Below are 20584 nucleotides of genomic sequence, written 5' to 3'. Positions count from 1 at the left end.
TGCATGTGTTCTTCGGGGGAAAAAAACAAAATACCATCGTTTCACACAAAAAGAAATTTGAAAACAAAAATGGGGATGGTCTACATATGTGTCCACGTAGGATCACCACGTGGTCACGTGGATGAATGGCAAGTTAGCAAGCAAAGGTGGCGATCGAGAGCGAGCACACCGGTAACTTTCAGCTTTGCATGTCACGCAATCTCAGGAACAAATGCCATCTCGATCAATGCCAAAAGCGAAAGCATGAGAGAGTAGGTCAAGCGACCACGACATATGGAGACAAGCATATACACTACACATACTTCCTTTTTTCTGGATCGATTTAATTTGTTATGTACATATATATGGGTTGATGTAGCCTTGATGTCTTCAGTTCATGCAGTGCAAAGAAAGAAAGGGAAAAAAAGTTTCCTTCAGTTTTCAGGGTTGATACATTTTCGGTTGTTGCGTGTATATAAGCTTCTGCTCTAGAAGCTTTATCATCTTTTTAGTTTTTACAGGTTGAAATATGACATGGCATCATTCTAATGTTGCTGTTGCTTGATGCTGAATTGATCGAGTTGCATATGGATAAGAGAAGAGATAAGATGAGATGATATGGTGTTTATTGTGGTTGCAAATGTTGCATGGTTTGCTTGCTTCAAGAACTGGTCGAGCATGAAGTGAAAGACAATTAAGCTCCGAGAGTAATTTGCTACTAGTATTGTATTCCAAGTTGTATAATTCTTTTCTTGTCTTTGATTAATTAACTAGAGGATCTGACAGTCTCCCACGGGCGCAAACCTATTTTGGACTATCGATTTTCGTAATCTGGGCTCTTGGAAGGGCATTGCTTGCTTGTCTGTTACCGTGATCACGAGCAGCTCAAGTATGATGACAAAAGCTCCTAATTTATCCGAGTAAACTAATCGACTATCGCTGTTAATGCTGTTCTTTTTCTTGTTTTTGCCTCTAACCAATGATTACCTCAAGAGCACCATGAACAGCCCGTGATTAGCTACTAATAAACCTGTTGTTTGTGATTTTTTTTTTTGCCAAGATTAATCCCATTTTCTTTTGGTACGTGGTGCATGAGCAGAGCTCAGCTACAGCAGCAGATGAGCTGATATATGGGTCTCGCTGGTGATGGCGACGCCACAACCTCGAGTCCCGACGAAACCAAACGCAAACTGACGCAGATCGGCTGTCAGGATGGGTTTCAGATTCAGATAAACCCACCACCATCACATTCTGCAATCAAATTCGAATTGCAAATGCAGATCAAAACGCCAGAATCCGATGTCTGCTCATTTACTTACTACGCTGGGAGGGAGCAGCCGTGCGTGCGTGGTGATCGGTGATGGTCGACGCGCCCTCGTGATCAACCGACAAAGCCGTGGCACGAGGAGAGAGAGTGAGAGAGAGAGAGAGGGAGAGGGATTTCTAGGGTTCTTGCTGCTGCTGTGCATACTCCGATCCCATCCAACCCACCGATTTCGCAACAGTAAATAAAGTAATCAGTGAGAAAGAACGGGGACCAGGCTGTCGATGCAGGAGAGGAGAGTGACCCCCCACAACACAGACCAAGAATCTACAGCGAGAGGGACAGACAGACAGGCACTCTGATGCATGAGAGAGAGGACGAGCTTGCATCTCTGAGGGTGTTTCTTGGGGGTGAATAGTTTACTTAGCCCCAAGCAGAGATTCCTGCTTTGTTCTTTCTTTCTTCCTGATTAGTTGGTTAATCCTTCATCTTTCATCAGCTTATGATGATCTGGGTAGTGGTGGAGGGAGGAGTGCAGGGGCAGCAAGCAAGGAATGTTTACTGTGCTGGTTCTCGCATCTTGACCCAAAGCTCTCTCCTTCTTCTTAATCTCCTCTTCTTCTGTTGCTAATTTCTCACTAATTTATTCCTTAGCTACCACTAGTCCACTGCCTTGTGGTGTACTGTACTGCACTAACCAGTAACCACCAGTGGTACTAGTACAAGCTTTGCTTGGCTAACCCCTCTTCTGCCGCCTCCTCATTGCCCTCTTCTTCTCCCTCCCCACATGGGAGTGTGGCTGCTCATGGCGTGGTGCCAAAATGGCGGTCAGGCCCCGTCGCCTTCCTGCGGGAGGAGGAGCGGCGCCGCGCGCCACCCGAGATGGTTGTGATCTGTGATTCTCTCGCATTTTGGCGCGGCTGTTCTTGAGTTGGCTGTTCTTGGTGTGAGGCGCAATAGGGGAGGAAGGGCGAGATGCGGTCGCTCGCTTGTTGCGCGGTGCTTCTTCTCGCTTCGGTTCTTGGATCTACAGGTGAGACGAGCTCCGGGCATTCGCCATGGTTTTCAGGTTGTTTTTGCGCCTCCTGTTTTTTTTTTTTTTAATTCTTCTTCTTCAGGTTGGGATCATATGATGGGGTTGTAGATGCTGGTCCAGTAATCTGGAGATTTGGTTGTTTCTCCATGGTTTTTTCTGGGTTAATTTAGAATGCTGTTTGAATTGTTAGGAGAATTTTTAGAAGAATGCTGTGTGATTTGTTAGGAGAGCTCATGGATGGATTCTGTGATGCACATGCTGCCTAATTGATCTGTGAATGGGAAAAAAAATGCAGTTGCCTGTTCCTACTTCAAAATTTGAGCAAATTTGGGAGAGGATGTTGTGAATTTTGTTAGGATTGAATGGGCTTCTTCTCATTAAGAAGGATGGTGCAATGTCGGTGGCTTGGCATATCTGGTTGGCTGTGTGCTAGGCATCTCGTGCTAATTACTAGCCACTTTAAATTCCATCACATGTGCTTTATTTTCCACCCATTTGCTTGTCTACTGGGAAATGCTTAACTTCGCTGAATGTGTATCTTCCCCACTTGTTGCATACTACACCTTGTTTTCTTTTCTGATAATTTTGGTGCTGTGCACCTGCATTGCATTACCATTGTTCTTGTTTTCCTAGTTGCTAATTTCATACGGCAAAACAACATGGACAAATTGCCTCTAGTACTAATCCACACTCACAGGGTGGTTACCAACTTGTTTGTGCAATTTTGAGCTTAGTAGTTGGATATCAGTGTACGTACTTGTGGCACATTCCATGACCCTGTTGTGTTCTTTACTCCACTGCAGGTACTGATCTGGGTCCTTCTCCTGTGGTCGCTAACTCGCCAGATGCTCAAGATCAAACTTCTAGCCCTCCTGAACCTACAATCGCCCTCGGTCCAGTAACTCTTCCAACAGGTTGCTCTGAATTTCTAATGTGGTGTGGCATTATGGCTCTCAAGATCATAACCGGCATTGACAATTGTCCTTACAATTGCTTTGTCTCAGCACCCTCTGCTCCATCAGCAAGCCCTCCTGTGGCGAAGGGCGCTGTCAGCCCAGCTGTTCCCACTCGACCACAAAATGCGCCTACTCCAGTAACACCCCCTAAAGGTAGTTCGTCCCGCGGTTAGATCATGATGTCGCATCAATTCTAATGAGTGTATCACTAACTACGTCTTATGTAGAATATAATGCGCCTCCTCCAGTTGAGCTTACGCCTCCTGCTCCCACTCATGTGGCGCCAGTAGCTCCCCCGCAAGCTGCAGTTGAAAATCCTGCACCAGTGCTTCCTGGGACACCTGCTTTGTTGCCTTCTGTTCAGGCTCCTGCTCCATCTGTGGCCAGGAATCCTAATCTACCGATAGTGCAACCTCCTTCTGTGAACAATCCACCAAGCAGACCAATTGGATCAGGTATATATTCTTTCTCTGTTTTTTTTTTCTGAGAGGCAGCGTATAAGTATATATTCTGATAGTGGCAACTCAAAACCTTAAGTTCCTGGACTTCTTCATGTCCATGTCCAAAAAGGTTCCTTACAATTATGCAAATATTCACCTGATACATTTATTTCTCTAGGGAATGGCGTCCCTCCGTATCCACCACCTCAAAGAAGTTTACCTGCCATTCCTCCTTCCACTTCAGGTAAACTAAACTATTTGCTTTGAGGTCAATCAAAATAATCATGTTGTGTATGCTTGTGTTTTTCCATTTCTTCAATAGGAGTTCCGCGAGAAAGTGTAAAACCTCCAGTTGCACCACCTATTATTGCACAAGCACCACGTCAGCAAGCACTGGCACCAAGTAGTGACCATAGCAATGGTGAGAATGAAGTATAAACATATCCAATCCTATTGATCTGATGATGCTTTGTAAGTCCCTTTGTTCTAAATTTTTGGAGGTTTTTGTTTTTAAATATTTAGGAAACTCAGTGCCCCCAGCAAATACATCACCTCCCCATAAGAATAGTCATATTCCACGTGCACTGCCACCAAAGGAATCCAGTAGTCAAACTGGCACAGCTCACAAACCGCCAATTAGAGGTAATCTCAGAAAATTTCATTGGGTTGCCGGGCCGTGGTAGCTTGGATATGACAAAGTTGCTTGATTACAAAAATTCCTCATTTCAGGATCAGCACCTGCAGAAACTCCTTTGCCCCAGAACACAAATATGCCAGCAGTCCCAAAGAATGGATCATCAGTTTCTCATGACCGACCCCCTTCAACAGTAGCTGCTCCTAAACCAGCAACTTCTAGCAGATACCATGGTCGGGGTGGGGCACCGAAGAAAGGAGAACACCTTCCATTTGCCCCATCTTATCCACCATCTCATGCTCAAGGTTTGACAAAATTCTTCTACCAACAACCTAGTTATTGTCTATATTGAGTCATTTAGATTCTCAAAAGTTTTGCATTATAGGTCCTGAGAACTCACGGGCTCCAAGGCAGTCTGGGGCTAAAAGGCAAAAGCACCATGCACCTCCACCTATGTTTCGAGGTAATGTAGGCCATTGCTGTCTAAACATATTTGATAGGCTGTTTCTGTGTTAATTAATGCCCTATTTGTATGGATTTCACAAGAATTAGTTCTTATCCTATGAGTACCCATGGGAAAAAGGAAAATATTCCATTCCAAATGGGTCCTGATTTTATTTGATAGCACTAACAACTTAATTATTCTCCTGCCCAGGCCATACGAACTTGCCTGCGTATTCTCCATCTTCTGCACCAGTGTCATCAAGGACTCCCACTCATTCAAACAAAAGTACTCTCAAAGCCTTAATTTATCTCCCTGTTAAATATCCATGTTTCTCTTGTCTGATGAATTTTGAAAAAAAATGCTGCCTTTTTCAGGGCCTCATATTTCTCCAACCATGCCACCAATCCCTCCCCAACCAGGGCCGAAAGCACCATCAGCCCATCCTATTTGGGCATTACCTCCACCACCGCCTAATCTAGGTGCATGCTTTATTTACATGTTCACATACCTAGTATGTCCTTTCAAGATTTACAGATGGATATAATATATGTGCTCTTATTGTTTCATTATCTAATGAGCCTTATAAATGCAGATTGCAATTCATTAGCATGCCCAGAGCCTCTAACAGATCCACCTGCGGGAGCCCCATGTGTTTGTGTTCTACCAATCAAAGTTGGAGTCCGCTTAAGTGTTGATCTGTATTCATTCTTTCCATTGGTATCTGATTTTGCGGAAGAAGTGTCATCTGGGGTAAATATGGCACAGAGACAGGTTCGTGTTATGGGTGCAAATGTAGCTGGTGATCAGCCTGACAAGACAGTAGTTCTTGTTGACCTAGTACCAATGCAAGTGAAGTTTGACAATGCTACTGCTTTTTTAACGTTTGAAAACTTATGGAGCAAAAAAATTTCCCTAAAACCATCAGTTTTTGGGGACTACGAGATTCTGTATGTTGTATATCCAGGTGTGTATTCTTGCTTGTGCTTTTGATGTGCCTTCTCTATTTGGTTTTGTCACTGGTCAATGCCACCAACTGCTATCAATTTATTATAGTCATCTGGTTGATCTCATAAACAACAGCAATGTCAGACATAAACTTATTCCATCTTGCACTTTCTCATTGTTGAACATGCTGAATTTCTGCACCACAAGTTTTCACCAAAGATATGGATTTTGTGCAGGGCTTCCTCCTTCTCCACCTTCAGCACCGGAAAGTGTTGGTGACGGGGCATTTGGAAACAACAGAAATGCAAGGGCAATGAAGCCTCTCGGGGTTGATGTAGGCAGGCCCAAAAAAAGAGTCAACGGCAGCCTAATTGCTATTGCCGTCTTGTCTACTGTTATAGCATTGATTATTTGCACTCTAGCTGCATGGTTGCTGATAATCAGATTCAGGGGTTCGGATGGCTTGGCTCAAAGATTTCCACATAGCGCACTTCCAAAATTTTCCAGATCATCTGGTATGTGTACTCATCCAGCATATTTCCTCATACAGCAGAACAGCATTAGTGTGCTTTTTCAGTCATCATTGGGACCTCATAATCTCTGTTTTTTTTTTTTCCTATCTTTTCTATAGGTAGTGCATTTAAATGAGCTATCAAAGTCCTGGTTTCATCTTTAACTGATCTAGGTTTAGCCATTGCCACTGGAATCAGATGCTCCCATCTAGCAAGAGCTAGTTTCGCTGTTAGCCGTCCGTCCTTGTTGAGAGAGTGTGAATCACTCTAATAGGGTTTATGGGCTTACTAGTTTTTAAAAAGTTCAAGCATATGCCTGGGACCAAAAAAAAATGCTTATTTAAAATGGTGATGAACAGTATTTGCAAGTTGCAATGACTTTTCAGATAATGCCTTTTCTATAATTTCCACTTATCGTATCGTTACCCTGTCATGACAGTACTGGTTTCCCTCCTGAAACATGTTGAATTATTGCAGGTACAGGTCAAACACTGTTAGCTGGTCGCTATAGTTCACCATCAGGTCCATCAGGTTCATTGGGCTCAAGTATCGCAACATATGCAGGACAGGCAAAGACATTCAAATTTGCTGAGATTGAGAAGGCCACAAACAGCTTTGATGATTCAACAGTACTTGGAGAGGGTGGCTTCGGATGTGTCTACCAGGGCACGCTTGAAGATGGAACCAGGGTTGCAGTAAAGGTTCTGAAGAGGTATGATGGCCAAGGCGAGAGAGAGTTCTTGGCTGAGGTTGAGATGCTGGGACGCTTGCATCACCGAAATTTGGTCAAGTTGTTAGGCATATGTGTAGAGGAGAACGCAAGATGTCTGGTTTATGAACTTATTCCGAATGGCAGTGTAGAATCCCATTTGCATGGTAAGTACTTGAAGAATTAAGGCCACCAGCCTGTAAAGTTTAAGCAATTGACTGAAAGATCTGCCTTTGACTTTTGTAGGAGTGGATCTTGAGACAGCACCACTCGATTGGAATGCCCGCATGAAGATAGCCTTGGGGGCTGCACGAGCTCTTGCATATTTACACGAAGATTCAAGCCCTTGTGTGATTCATCGTGATTTTAAGTCAAGCAACATCCTATTGGAGCATGATTTCACACCGAAAGTGTCTGATTTCGGACTGGCCAGGACTGCAAGGGGGGAGGGGAACCAGCACATCTCCACTCGTGTCATGGGAACATTTGGGTATGAATCATATCCCTCATCCCTCTGTGTTCTGATGGAATCACAATTTCTAATGCATAATATGACTATGTCTTTCTTCTCAGATATGTTGCACCGGAGTATGCCATGACAGGACATCTCCTTGTCAAGAGCGATGTGTACAGCTATGGAGTAGTGTTGCTTGAGCTCCTCACCGGTAGAAAGCCAGTGGACATGTCTAGGCCCGCGGGGCAAGAAAACCTAGTTTCATGGGCTCGCCCGCTTCTGACAAATGTGGTAAGCCTACGTCAAGCTGTTGATCCACTTCTTGGCCCTAACGTACCCCTGGACAATGTCGCAAAAGCAGCTGCCATCGCATCAATGTGTGTACAACCTGAGGTTGCGCATCGCCCGAGCATGGGTGAAGTAGTGCAGGCCTTAAAACTTGTTTGCAGTGACGGTGATGAGGGCCTCGGATCAGGAAGTTTCAGCCAGGAATTGGCGGCACAAGCTGCAGCAATCTATGATGTAACTGGCATGGAAGCTGAGAGGGTGCTGTTATCTGAGATGTTTGGCTCAACCCCTGTCTTCACTCCCGCTGCGGATTCAGGTTCTTTCCGAAAGCAGTCCAGCTCAGGTCCACTGATGACAGGCAAGAACAGAAAGTTCTGGCAGAGATTGCGAAGCCTATCAAGAGGGAGTATGAGTGAGCATGGTGCCTCACCAGATTTTGAGACGCGCTCGCAGTGTAGTAATAGGTGAGGTTTTTTTCTGTTCCCTTTTCAATCTTGCGAAGATAAATATTCAGTTGAATGGAAATAGAGAGTTTTCAGGCCTAGTTTCTGTACATTACTCATGTGGAGATAAAAGGCTGTATAGTTCAGAAATCAGGATAGTAGCAGGGCAGAGCTTGAGCTGTGGAGTATTCAAGGATTTAATGAGATGAGCTCAGATTTGGTTCCATACTAGGTTTGTCTGCATTTGGATTTGTGATGTCGTCTCTTTTTCAGCTTGTCAGTTTGAGTTCATTTGTGATTTTCTTTGTTTTCCTTTTGGTTTGAGTTATGATTAGTTGTTTGGTAGGAACTGTTGATGTATAGATTCAGACTACATTTAGAAATGCATTTGTTGCAATGAAGATGATAAGCTTCTTTTTTTCTGGCTAGTTGCAGCTTCTGGCTGATTCCACTTGTTTCAGAAGAAACTGCCATGTAAATCTGACAGAATTGCTTCTGTTCTTCCATACCTCTAACCCAGTGGATGATGCTGCTGCATCAGCAACTTGCGAGAGTTGATATGCTTTCTTGAGAATATGGCATAAGTGCTCTGTTTACTACAAAGTATTTTTTTTTCAGAGAAAAAGCCGCTTTAGGGCCTGTTTAGATCCATTTGGAATAGCAAATGGCAAATGGCAAAAGTTTTGGTGGCAAAAGTTTTGGCATTGCAAAAGTACTAGTTGGTGTTTAGATGCATGTTAAAGTTTTGCCATTCTAGCAATAAAGTGAGAGAGAGAGAAAGAGAGAGGGAGTGGTCTCAAAGCACTTTTTGGCATAATTTGCTACTATGGACTAGCAAATGCCAAATGCCAAATTGCCAACTTTTGCTACTAGTGTTTAGATCCAAAATGGCAAAAAATGCTATAAAATAGCAAAACTTTTGTCATTTGGAAGATCTAAACAGGGCCTTAGTTTATCATGCCCTTTTTCCTTCAGTTTGGGGATGAAAAGTTTCGGCATTGATGGTGCAATCTTCCTACCCTTTTGTTATACTTTACCAGTTACACATCTTCCATTGAAAGGTGCCAAATTGCTATCATGTAGTGCTAATTAAGAAAGCTAAATCATGTATATCCTTTATTCCATAGTCCTCACACTGATTGGAAGAACGGGAAAATCCTAAGCTTTTTTGAGGATCAAAACCTGAAAAATTCCCTTATGAAGATCAAACAAACACAAGGGCTCAATGAAAAATACAGTTCAGAGAAAAGAGTAACCTTCGTGTAGGTGCTACCGGGGTAGCCACTGAATCCGGCGGCGGGAAGGTCACCACGGTGGCGCGGTTGTCGGCGGTGCCATCGCCGGCGGCTCGCCGGAGGTCGGCGGCGCCACCGGGTTGATCCGCTCCCGTACGTGGATGAGCAGGCAAAGGCGTCTTCGGCCTTCCAACTAGGCTGTTATATTGGGCCTAAATGGGCCTATTGGGCTGTTAGATAATTCAGCCCGGTCTAGTGAGAGGTGTTTTGGGCCGGCCCTATTACGGTGTCTCCTAAGTACTTTTTTTTTTTTTTTTTTGCCCTTCGTTTACCTCTAGGGCTCCTGTCCTCTCACCGCTCGGCCGCCGCCGGCGACGGCGAAGACAACATCTCCATCGCCATCTCGCCATAATAATCCATGGCTTTTCCTCTGGCCCGTTAGCCCTAGCCACATTACGTTGTTTGGGGATTGGGAATTGGGAATCGGGAGAGATTCAGAGATGGGAGATCACCTGGGGCATGCCAGATCGATGTGACGCCGCCGAGCGCCGGCGGCGAGCGGAGCGGCAGGGGGCGAGGATTGGCGCTGCGTTCTCCCCTCCCTGAATTCTTCCGCCCCGTTTCTGGATTTCTCGGTCGCAATCCAGGTAAATTTTACTTGATCAACAGCATGCTGCATTTCGCTTCTGTTCATCGTGCATCGAGCTAGGTGGTAGAGAAGGGGAAGAGACGGGGATCGCCGGGAACGCGAAACGGCCGGAGGTCGCTGGCCGGACCGAGCTCCTCCGGCCGCCGCCGGCGGCTTGAGCCTTTACGCAGAGAAATGTTGGGCCGCCGTGAGCTCCCTGGTACCTCGTCACAGGAGTCAAATTCAGGCCCATCGATTTTTGAGAGGGATTCGGCCCAATCAAGTAGTGGATGATTGAGCCGTATTTCTGGATTACTTAGGTGATGGTGATGAACTGATGATCAGGTAATTTTTGCATTTTGCTCGCTGATTTCGATCTTTACCACTAGGAGTTTTACATTTTGTCCTCTACATGCACCGGAATTTTCATCTCTCTCTTGTTTCCGGCCACCTATCGGCCGTCGCTGCAAGAACATAAGCATTGGCAGACGAAGAAAGAAATCAGAGATGTGCCTCATGAAAAGTGAGACTAGATGGGAAAAATATGTACTACAAATCTTTATATGTAGTAGTACAAACATGTAAACTACCGTAAAAATCAAGAAATAGGATTTATCCATATCACGATGAGTAAAACTTTTACTTATGATTAAAAAAATATTAGAAGTAAAATTTTTACTCATGGTTACATGGATAAATTTTGAGTAAATTCTCTATATACCCATGAAAACTCACATAATCTCTTTCATACCCCTGAAATTTATTCGATCCCTTCTATACCCTTAAAATTTTGATCCTTTCCATGCCCTGCCGTTACATTTTTCTTCTTTTCACTGTTACGTTTGGTTGCAAATGTCTGTTATGCCCTTGATGATTAATTTAGGTTTGAATATAAGCATGAAAAAGATTGAAATTTTTGTTTGAGTGCAAAGTGTGTGCATTTTATGAAACTAATGAGACTATAAATAATTATATATCAGAAAATATTGACATAAATTTTGAAAATAAAAAAATGTAATAAACTAAAAAATTTATTTGAAAATTTAATAGGATAATGGATTTTTTTTATCGGGAGCATTCATAAAAATAGTATCGTGAGCATTGGTAGTCATATCTTTGTATGAATGCTCCTCATTATTTTATGATTTTTTTTAAAAAAATAAAATAAATACATATTTTTTATTTCATTATCTAAAAATAAATTTTATCATAAATAATGTATCGTACAGCAAACTCATAACTATAATAGTTTCATGCGACAAACTTTTACATTTTCAATAATGTAATTCATAATTTTTTTATGTTCATCCAAAGGGTAAAATGGACATTTTTATAGAAATCAGACGGTCAACTGACGGGATTGGCATGGAAGGGATCAAAATCAAATTTTGGGTATATAAGGAAGTAAGCAAAATTCAAGAGTATAGAAGGAATTAGCTAAAATTTCAGGAGTATACAAATGATTTTGTCATTGTTAAACGTCTGTTTTTCGATCCTACCGTCAGTGTTCGTCTAGACCATAGTCTAGACGCTAGACGATTGGTTATCATCGAGTTTAGAGCCTAAACCGAGAATTAGACCGTTTGACCATCTAGTTAGTCAAAGACGGTTCTAGTTCTAGACTGTCTCGACCACACAATTAGACAGCATCGAGATGAGTGTAGACCGTAAAACTGTCGCTTAGACTATAGCCTAGGCAATGGACCAATGCATTTTTTTTGTGTGGCAGGACATGAAACTTCGTGCCCTCCCCAAAACCAATATGTTTTAGGGTTTTCATCCTATTCCATACTCTTCTTCTCTGCTCTAAGCCACTCGCAGCCACGAAATCGCAATGCTTCTCCTTTGCTAGTTGCTACCGTGGACCTTACTCCCACCTCCCTCCGACCCACGACTCTATGAGAGGGGCTACATCTTGGGACATGTGTAAGTGTGTTTAGTGTATTCATTTGTGTGCAAAAATAATATGTCGATAGTAGATGTATTGTCTAGACCATGTAGACTTGCATTTAGACTAGCTAGAGTCTACAGGTGGCGGTGTTGGGAAGGTGGTGCTCGAAGAGGAAAAATTGGGGCGCGCTAGGAACTTTGTGCTAGGTAAGATGACTGAAAGGGTATTTCGGTCATTAAAAACTGTGACGAACTCAGTGGTACTGAGCAGAGAATCTCTTAAAAAAATAAAAAGAAAGAAAGGAAAGTGCATTGCCTAGATCTCCTAAAGTACCTATATGTAATTTATCTTTTATGGTGTGTATTTTTTTTTGGCAAATTATCTATATATCTATTGTCTACAAATTAGCTATTTTTTGTCGAATCTTTATTTTGTTGAGGTATTTTGCTATATCCTTCCTTACTTTATTTTCCGTATGTCGTTAATTGATCTTAGCTATTGTCATATTAGATGTTGACTTGCTGGGTCAGTGCTCCAAAACTCATATCATTAAAATAACATTTTGTTATACACTTGCTCCGTCCTAAAATAAGCGCAGCATGAGTTTTCGTGTCGAACTTTAATTGTTCGTCTTATTTATTTTTTTAAAAAAAACTAAAAGACATAAGTCATGTATAAAGTATTGTTCACGTTTTATAATCTAGTAACAATAAAAATAATAATCATAAAAAAAATTCAAATAAAATGGACAATTAAAGTTGAATACGGAAACTCATAGCAGCGTTTATTTTAGTACATTCCCATTTTTCCTTCCTCCGCCGTTGGTGCGGAGGGAAGCGACAATATGATCAACCATAGTACATCCTATCCTAGGCCCCCATCGGTTGGCTTTTTTTCTAATAAGCCAAAACGGCTTATTATGGAATAAAAATAAATTTGTAGGTAAAACTTTTATATATGTGTTCTTTGTAACTTAAAAGCCAATGCTGAAAAAAAAACTACATTGGAAATATCTCAAAATTAAGTTTGAAAATTCAAAATTTGGCTTATTGTAACATCCGATGGGAGCCCTACTCCAGTGCAGTGTTAAAACACAGATCCTGTAGGAACCAAGCATATCATTGGAGGGGTTTAATTAGAGATAGTAAACGCATGCACATCTTTTCATTAGCAGAGAAAAAGCGAGGCTAGTACGTACGTTGAGCTAAGGGCCTCGGGCTTGGGGTGCCATTCCATGTCAACGGGCCGGGCAACAAAAGTTTCGGCTTTCTCCCTCCTTCACCTGTCTCCCCCATCATCACCATGCATCCATCCATCCATCCACATCTCTCTCTCTCTCTAGACATGGAGATGCAGAGGCATGCACGGCCATCTAGGCTAGGAGGAACGAGCTGGGTGTAGTAGTGATGGCCTACACAAAGTTTAGATTGGCCCAAAGTTTAAAATTTGGTTAAAGTTGAAGACGATGTGACTGAGTTGTGTGTATAAAAGGTTTAATGTGATGGAAAGTTAAAGTTTGAAAAAAAAAACTTTGTAACTAAACATACCCACTACAACCTCGATCGCGATGGCCGCCAACATTTACCGCAACTTTCTCTTCTCTCTTCTTCTTCACACAGGATCAATCGACGCGACCCCCGGGAGAAAGTTACTACTCGTACTCCGTCATCTCATCCCTCTCTCTACCTCGTCGTCTCCATCTGCAATTCTGCATGCATGAGCCAATCGATATACTCCTACGCCATGACCATGATCAAGCAAAGCAATGTACACCTGCTGCTGTGAGAGTTGCAATTCTCCACAGTGCATCATCGATCATCAATTACTGCTGCTGCTGCTGCTGCCAGGTAACCCAGCAGAACACTACTACTACGAGCTGGTACAATAGCAGGCTATTAGCCAGCTATAAACATATTTTAATGAGATAAACGATAAGAGAGAAAAACAGCAGGCTACAGATCTGTAGCAAGCTGCAGCATAAACTCCAAGACATTGTGTATAGATGAATTGAAGTTAATAATGGGCTATGCTATTAAACTTGCTCTACTCCAGCAGAGTAGACTAGTGTATGGTGTTTCTCTCTCATCTGTGATGGATGGAAGCATGCGCACACAGAAGAAGAGGAGAGAGAGGGGTACTCACTCCTACTGAGAAAGGGACACGTGACGAGGGGGGGATTGTCCGGTAGCGCTTGGCGGCGAGCCCTGACTTTGATGCGTGGGAATATTTGGTGGCAAAGTAGGCTGCACTTGTCTACCAAATGTCCATGCTCAATTCCAAACTTGCAGCCCCTCTACTACCAAGCTCACTATGCACACACAGCACAGCTTGCATTGCATATATATTTTTCCAGCTGCTCCTTGCTTAATTTTCTCTCCTCTCTCTCTCTCTTTTGATCAGGCTCAGGCTCAGCAGCAGAAGCAGCAGCAGTAGTACCCCATCATCATGCATCCATGGTGAGAGATGGATGGTCACTCACATGTGAGCAGTAGTGCCGATCTTGCCGGACTCTGCAGGGCCACCCACTGCCCAACCATTTCTTGGCTAACTTGCTACGACTACACATATATACCTAGCAATGACATGCATGAAAGCCAAACACAAACTGCTCCAATATCTCTATCTTCTTCTTTAGTTTCTGAAAATGCACATTGACATCATTTCCTCTTCAATGGAGTAGATAAACTAGATAAGCTATGTTTGAGGGATAAATTTAAGTATGACACATAAATGGGGGCTATTGCTAATAATATAATTATACTCTTTCCATCCAAAATATGAAAACATTTCTAGGCCACTGATTCTAATGCACAAACAATGTACATTTTTAACCAATGAGATGCTTGGGAAAAGGAATACTATAAGCAATTCAAATATCAAAATTTGACTACTGAATTGAAGTGACTAGAAGAGAATTCTTTTTCCCTCCACCTTTGTTTTTGCTGAAGAACCTAAAAATGTTTATATTTTCAAAAGATGGAGTATTTCAAGCTTGGTCTATGGTGTTTTTTTTAATATATTCAGGGATTGTTTCCTGTTTCTGCTGCCATGAAATCATGAGGATTCCCTGGAACAAGACAAGGGGGAAATACAAGCATTTGAGATCACCAAGGCATGGCCAAAAGGAAAGAAATGGATGGCATGGCTGGCTTGCTGGAGCTCTCGTCTGTGTCGTCTGTGATCAATCATGATTCCGTAGAAACTACCAAAGCATGCAAAAGGCCAATTGGCATAAAAAAAAACCCTGGTTATTTTAATTACCTACAGCAGCAGTTGCTCCTATATCTATATATGCGTGTTTCTTCATGTTTGATAGTATATGAATTATGAGTATATAATGACAGAATCAAATAAAACTTTTATGTGTCATACTTGAATTATGAGTATATAATGACAGAATCAAATAAAACTCATCGTGCAAGATTCACTGATTTGCATGAAGTTTAAAACGACTGCTTTCTTGCAACAAAAGATCTTAGCATTCAAAAGCCTAAAATTGTGTAAGATGCAGTGTAATACAGTACATTCTACTATTCACTTTCCAGAAAAGATGTAGCCAGTAGGACATTCTACGGAATATCTTGACTGTTCTGTCTTGAGGGAAATTAAAGTAGCTAACTCTACATAATAGTTGCAATTAATGCCCATTCCATGCACCTAGCTAGAAAAAATATTTATATTCAAATGGAAGAACAGTTTTTCTCTACCATGCATGAAGCTACAGCACACACCATAAGCTAGCCCATGCATGACTCTGGAGGGAATTGGCAACTTTATCTGACATTCTGCCTATATATGTTGTTAAATGCCTAATCTAATAACTGCAGAGTACACACAATTAAGTACTGGTGTGAAGAAGAATATGCAATGGTCCAGGCAGGGATAATAATACGGTTTATTCTTGTCAAAAGTAACATGCCTAAGCCCTAAGGTATGTCTATTGATTGATGTACTTACATTTGAAATAGGCATTGGAAACTATTTTATTTGTATAACCAAAATGTGAAATGAATAAAAAGAGTACTCCAATATTAAAAAAAAAACAAGGCATGAACTTTACTGATAATGTCACAATACTGTTACTGCTGAGAGAGTGAGATTACACTGGGTAGTGTTTATTTCCTTGTCAACGTTTTATTTTAAAGGCGGTTTCAGTAACTATAATGACATAGTAGTTCTCAGCTTACAGCCTTACACTGCTGCATTGATTAAAGTTCTCGAATTACTGCTACGGCTTTCTGAAGCAGTACCGTGTTTTCTTCTGAAAAATGTTTCATAACATTTCACTCCAATTTCATTCATTTTAGCAGAGAAAACATTTACATGTACTCCAATTCAGTTTATCAGAAATGAAGGAAACCTGTGCAGTTACAACTAAGTATATACGGGCAACAACATGTGCATAACATATGAAAACCATTAGCCCATAATTAAACACAGATTTTGAAAATTTTACTTCATCACACCACATTTATTTTCCAGATAAGTTATTAATTAAGTGCACCCCCAGCTCAAAATGCATGCAAATCCATTCTTCAGGAACTAGAAATTTAAGGGAATGATTAATGGTAACAACTGATTACAAATGGAGCTCTAATGGCAGTAGCTCTACACAGCTTTATGAGCTGAGAATGTCTAAAAATTTTATTATTACAGTAGGAAGATGAATTAACTATGATATATAGCTAGCATAAACAACAGTATATAATTTGAAAAGTTCCATATATATGAATTGAACAGCCCATACCCTCCCAAAAGAACATCGAATTATTAAACCTCAATTGGAACATCAAAAGAGAGAGAGCTGGGTAAATTCGACTCACTTACCCAGCTATGAAATAATCGTGACATGATCATCATCATCAGGCAGTTCTTGTCGAACGATCGATGAGTAGCCCACGAACAAAATTTGTTTGGATTTGCTTGCATGATTCATTCGCTATTCATCCATGGCGGCCGAGGTGGTAACTAGCTATGCCATGGCTTGTTGCTGTGGTGGTGGTGGTCGTACGGCGCCGCCGACGACGCCGACGTCGTCGACATGCAGGGATCGAAGCCAGCCATGCTCATTATGTCGCCGTGGGAGAAGGCTCGGAGACCCAAGAAGTCCCTGGTGAGGCCGTCGTTGCCGGCTCCGGCGACGCCATTGCCGGTGTCACGATCGGACCTGGCGCCCCTGCTGCTCTCGTCTGCTGCGATGAAGTGGGACGCTTCGAAGGCGAGCCCGTAGCCGCCGGCGCCGACGCAAGTGCTCGACACGTTGCTGGTAGGAGGAGGAGGGGGAGCATTGGTGGTGGCGGCGCTGCTGCTGCTGTTGTGCGTGCTCGCCGCCGCCGCCGGCGCCATGTGGGCGTGGCTCGACGGGCGGCTCAGCGTCGCGCCCATCTGCGCCGCCTTCTGCAGCAGCGCGGTGGCGGACATGTGCGCCGAGGAGGCGGCGGGGTGCGGCGGCGCGGATGACGTCGACGAGAACCCGAAGCTGAGGCCGGCCTGCTGCGCGCCGCCGCTCTCCGGCGTGGAGCTCCCGATGAACTCCTGGTCCAGCCTCGCCGACCCGTACATCGCCGCCGGATTCCCCGCGCCGGCCATCGCCTCCAGCTGCTGCTGCTGCTGCTGCGCCGTGAGCCACGACGGCGCGAACTGCTGCTGCTGCTCCCTCTTGAGGCACAGCTCTTGCATCAGCCCATGCCCCCCCATCGCCATCGCCGCCTGGTGATCAAGCACATCCGCCACCTGCGAGAAGAGCATCCCGCCGCCATGCTGCTGCTGCCCCGCCACCGCCGCCGCCGCCGTGACCGCCCTCGCGCTCTCCTCCGCCAGCGCGTCGCAGAACGCCCTGTGCGTGATGAAGCTGTCCCGCCTGCACCCACACCGCAACCCGATCATCAGAACCTCCGACGACGGCCATGGCGGCGGCGGCGGCGGCGGCGACGAGAGACGACTGACCGGGAGAAGAGGGTGCCGCAATCGCAGCGGTACTCGCGGGTGCCGCAGACCTTGGAGTGGGCCTTCCAGTCGGAGTGGACGGCGTAGCGCTTGGAGCACTTGTCGCACTTCCACTTCTTCTCGCCATGCTTGCGGCTGAAGTGCTTCTTGATGCCGGTGAGGTCGCCGAGGGCGCGCGCCGGGTCGTGGTGGACGCAGCCGGCCTCCGGGCACACGTACACCTTCTTCCTCACCACCTCCTTGGGGTTCCGCTGCTTCAGCTTCCATGGCAGGTTGTGCCCTCGCCGGTGCAGCTGCAGGTTCTGGTCTCGCTGGAACCCTTTCCCGCAGATCTCGCACACGTACCTGTTCGTCGCCATCAGCGTCCTCGGCGACAGCGCGATCACCTCCGCCTCAGGATCTACCCATAATTAGTTAGTTAGTTCATCCTAAATTCGATTAACTCGATCGCGATCGAAGAATTCGGTGCTGACCTGGGTTGCCGGGGAGGCTGCGCTTCTTCTTGGCGGGAGGAGGAGCGGGGTGGGACGAGACGCTGGCCTGGTCGCCGGACGCCGACGTCAGGTTCGACATGTTCTCCTCGGCGGCGGCGAGCAGCTGCTGCTGCTGAATTTCGGCCAGATCCTTGAGCATCATCTGGACGAACTTCTCTTGAATTCTACCAGCTGCTGCTGATTATGATATCTGAACGTATGATCAATCGATCGGCGATGGATCGATATCAATCAGATCTCGCTGCGCTGGTGGTGATCGATCGCACTTGCACCCTGTAACTTACACCGATCGATCTCTGACGGCGAGGCCGGCCGGGACGACGACTAGCTCCACTGATGCTGCTGCTGCTGCCACTAGCTATCTACTGGTGTGCACCTTCCTGCAGTGTCACTACCGGCATAGACGGAATCATGGAGCTTGGCTATAATCTCAGCAAGAAACGAGGTGATGATCGAACGATCTCAAATTCTCAATTGGCTTCTCATCACCCGATCGATCGAGAGAAGAAGAGAAGGGGAGATCGAATATATTGGCTGGTTGAATCAACTATCAAGCTAGGGTTGATGAGAGAGAGGAGAGGAGAGGAGAGAGGAATGAGGAGCAAGTGTGTGTGCAAGTGCAACCCCTCCACCCATTGGATGACACCCACAATTCACACTGAACTATAGCTTTCTCTCTCTATCTCTATCACTGTGTATTTCTTTCTTTCTCTTACTAGGGTAGTAGTAGCTTACTCTCTCTAGCTAGCTAGCTAGCTAGCTCCGTGTCAGCAACACCCCACAAGGATCGCTGGGCATTCTGTCTTTTCCTTTGCCTCTCTCTCTCTCTCTCTCTCTCTCTCTCTCTCTTCAGACTGTGATGCACTGGACTCAAGAAATCCCCTGTACATGCCTGCCTGCCTGCTTACCTGCTGTTACTGTGCTCTAATCCCATTCTATGCTCTTCCAATGGATGTTAATTACTGCCTCCAAAGCTAGCTGGGAGATTAGATTTTAGGGTCCTCTTTGGAGAGCTCCTGAAGCAGCACCTGATAAAACTTAATATCTCTAGGTATTAGATATCTCAAGTTACTAAAATTTTTACCTGTGAATACTTTCTTTAAGGATTGTAAAAATTCTTCTTCCGAATAGTGCCCAGATATACATGAGCTAAAGTGCAAAGACAAGTAGTGGACAGGTGGGACATGGGTCACAATTGACAAGTCTGAATTTTGCTTATGATCACCATTGCCCTGATTAATTGTGTAGGGCCCTGATTAATTAAAGCTAATGGTGTTCCTGAGCAGGAATTCATACTGAATAATTGAATCTTTTTTCTACATCTGAAACAAAGCATATAGGTAGTGAGTGTTAACTAACTTCGAAATGTTGGAACAGGGCGTGATAACACCAATACATGAGACATAAAGGTCGATCTGAGATCATCCACTTTTCTTTTTTTCCACATTGTTCTGAATTCTGATCGGTCACTGTGCATGCATGTGTATCTTTCAGCATATGCACATCTCTCCTCCAGCTTTGGGTTAGGTATCTTAATTACAACTGTTAAATTAGTGGAGATAAGTGAGCAGCCATGAATGTTTGTTTGCTTCAGGTAGGGCAACAAAATTAGGGCACACACAAACAATCAGCTTTGGCGATCTTAAAAGTGGGGAAGGAAAGCTAGCAGCTAGCTAGTATGGTCTGATGAAAGGTTGGTATGATTTCCTGGAGAATGATGGGCTTCTTCATTCATTTATGCTGTTAAGGAAGGGAGAAAAGTGTGCTGAGTTAGTGGGTGAAGCAGGCTAAGCAAAAGGGTCAGCTTTTTGCATTTACACACACATCATTGGCCCATTGATTGAATTTCACAGCTAAGTAGTACAGAAATAGTAGTAGATTGACATGCATGCATGCCTGAACCCTGATGCAAAATTTTATATATGTTCTCCTTCCATGAAAATTTTTAAAAGGTTGTGCCCAAGTAGCTTCCAACCATTCAATCTCCCCTCAAGTTGATTGGGGGCTTCACAAGTTATTTAATACTCCTTTAGAGCTTAAACATGATTTTTTTTTCATGAATAAGAAAGATGGTGTGACATTCCAGCCCAGGGCTTAATAGAATTAATAGAATACTTATATCAACAAGTTGCAACTTCTTTTCCGAAAGCCGATTTCCAAAGAACTCCAGGGTTAAGCGTGTTGGTCTATGAGGGAAATCTATGACCTATGAAAGCTATTAGATGTAAGCGGGCCCAGCCTGGGGGAAAGCGGGACGTTATAGATGGTAACATAATACTTAGCTA

The 20584-nt window shown here is 43.9% G+C and overlaps 2 protein-coding genes and 1 long non-coding RNA gene across 4 annotated transcripts; 1 reads left to right on the top strand and 2 right to left on the bottom strand.

Moving 5' to 3' along the window:
• Window positions 1-1231: 1231 nt before the first annotated feature.
• LOC127778934 (receptor-like serine/threonine-protein kinase ALE2) lies at window positions 1232-8658 on the top strand. 2 transcript variants are annotated; one of them, XM_052305587.1, is made up of 16 exons: window positions 1232-2312; window positions 3083-3193; window positions 3284-3388; window positions 3463-3690; window positions 3854-3919; window positions 3998-4096; window positions 4198-4317; window positions 4405-4614; window positions 4695-4772; window positions 4965-5039; window positions 5129-5233; window positions 5347-5718; window positions 5936-6214; window positions 6689-7087; window positions 7167-7410; window positions 7494-8658. In XM_052305587.1, exons 1-16 carry the CDS (start codon window positions 2219-2221, stop codon window positions 8128-8130), a joined length of 3222 nt encoding a protein of 1073 aa, XP_052161547.1. In that variant the 5' UTR covers window positions 1232-2218; the 3' UTR covers window positions 8131-8658. The 2 variants fall into 2 exon arrangements, with proteins under 2 accessions (XP_052161547.1, XP_052161555.1); XM_052305595.1 differs by having other exon boundaries at window positions 1236-2276.
• Window positions 8659-12437: 3779 nt separating this feature from the next.
• LOC127785704 (uncharacterized) lies at window positions 12438-13644 on the bottom strand. The gene is made up of 3 exons (XR_008019854.1): window positions 13407-13644; window positions 13058-13270; window positions 12438-12959 (listed from the first exon to the last, which is right to left on the bottom strand). It is a non-coding gene; the product is annotated as an uncharacterized LOC127785704 (long non-coding RNA).
• Window positions 13645-16402: 2758 nt separating this feature from the next.
• LOC127785693 (protein indeterminate-domain 7-like) lies at window positions 16403-19030 on the bottom strand. The gene is made up of 3 exons (XM_052313097.1): window positions 18279-19030; window positions 17806-18205; window positions 16403-17719 (listed from the first exon to the last, which is right to left on the bottom strand). The coding sequence occupies exons 1-3, from the start codon at window positions 18439-18441 to the stop codon at window positions 16828-16830; spliced, it is 1455 nt and encodes a 484-aa protein (XP_052169057.1). The 5' UTR covers window positions 18442-19030; the 3' UTR covers window positions 16403-16827.
• Window positions 19031-20584: the final 1554 nt, after the last annotated feature.

The sequence above is a fragment of the Oryza glaberrima genome, chromosome 1 (genome assembly GCF_000147395.1).
Source record: "Oryza glaberrima chromosome 1, OglaRS2, whole genome shotgun sequence".
Classification (NCBI taxonomy): Eukaryota; Viridiplantae; Streptophyta; class Magnoliopsida; order Poales; family Poaceae; genus Oryza; species Oryza glaberrima.
The sequence above is the reverse complement of the archived record's forward strand: the minus strand, read 5'-3'. Positions and strand labels throughout refer to the sequence as shown.

Bases quoted from the DNA above. Each gene is read 5' to 3' on its own strand.
- LOC127778934 (XM_052305587.1), top strand. From the start codon at position 2,219: ATGCGGTCGCTCGCTTGTTGCGCGGTGCTTCTTCTCGCTTCGGTTCTT. The intron at 3,389-3,462 runs GTAGTTCGTCCC...CGTCTTATGTAG, and splicing joins TCCAGTAACACCCCCTAAAG to AATATAATGCGCCTCCTCCA. The intron at 5,234-5,346 runs GTGCATGCTTTA...TTATAAATGCAG, and splicing joins TCCACCACCGCCTAATCTAG to ATTGCAATTCATTAGCATGC.
- LOC127785693 (XM_052313097.1), bottom strand. From the start codon at position 18,441: ATGATGCTCAAGGATCTGGCCGAAATTCAGCAGCAGCAGCTGCTCGCC. The intron at 18,206-18,278 runs GTCAGCACCGAA...AATTATGGGTAG, and splicing joins CAGCCTCCCCGGCAACCCAG to ATCCTGAGGCGGAGGTGATC. The intron at 17,720-17,805 runs GTCAGTCGTCTC...GTGTGGGTGCAG, and splicing joins TGCGGCACCCTCTTCTCCCG to GCGGGACAGCTTCATCACGC.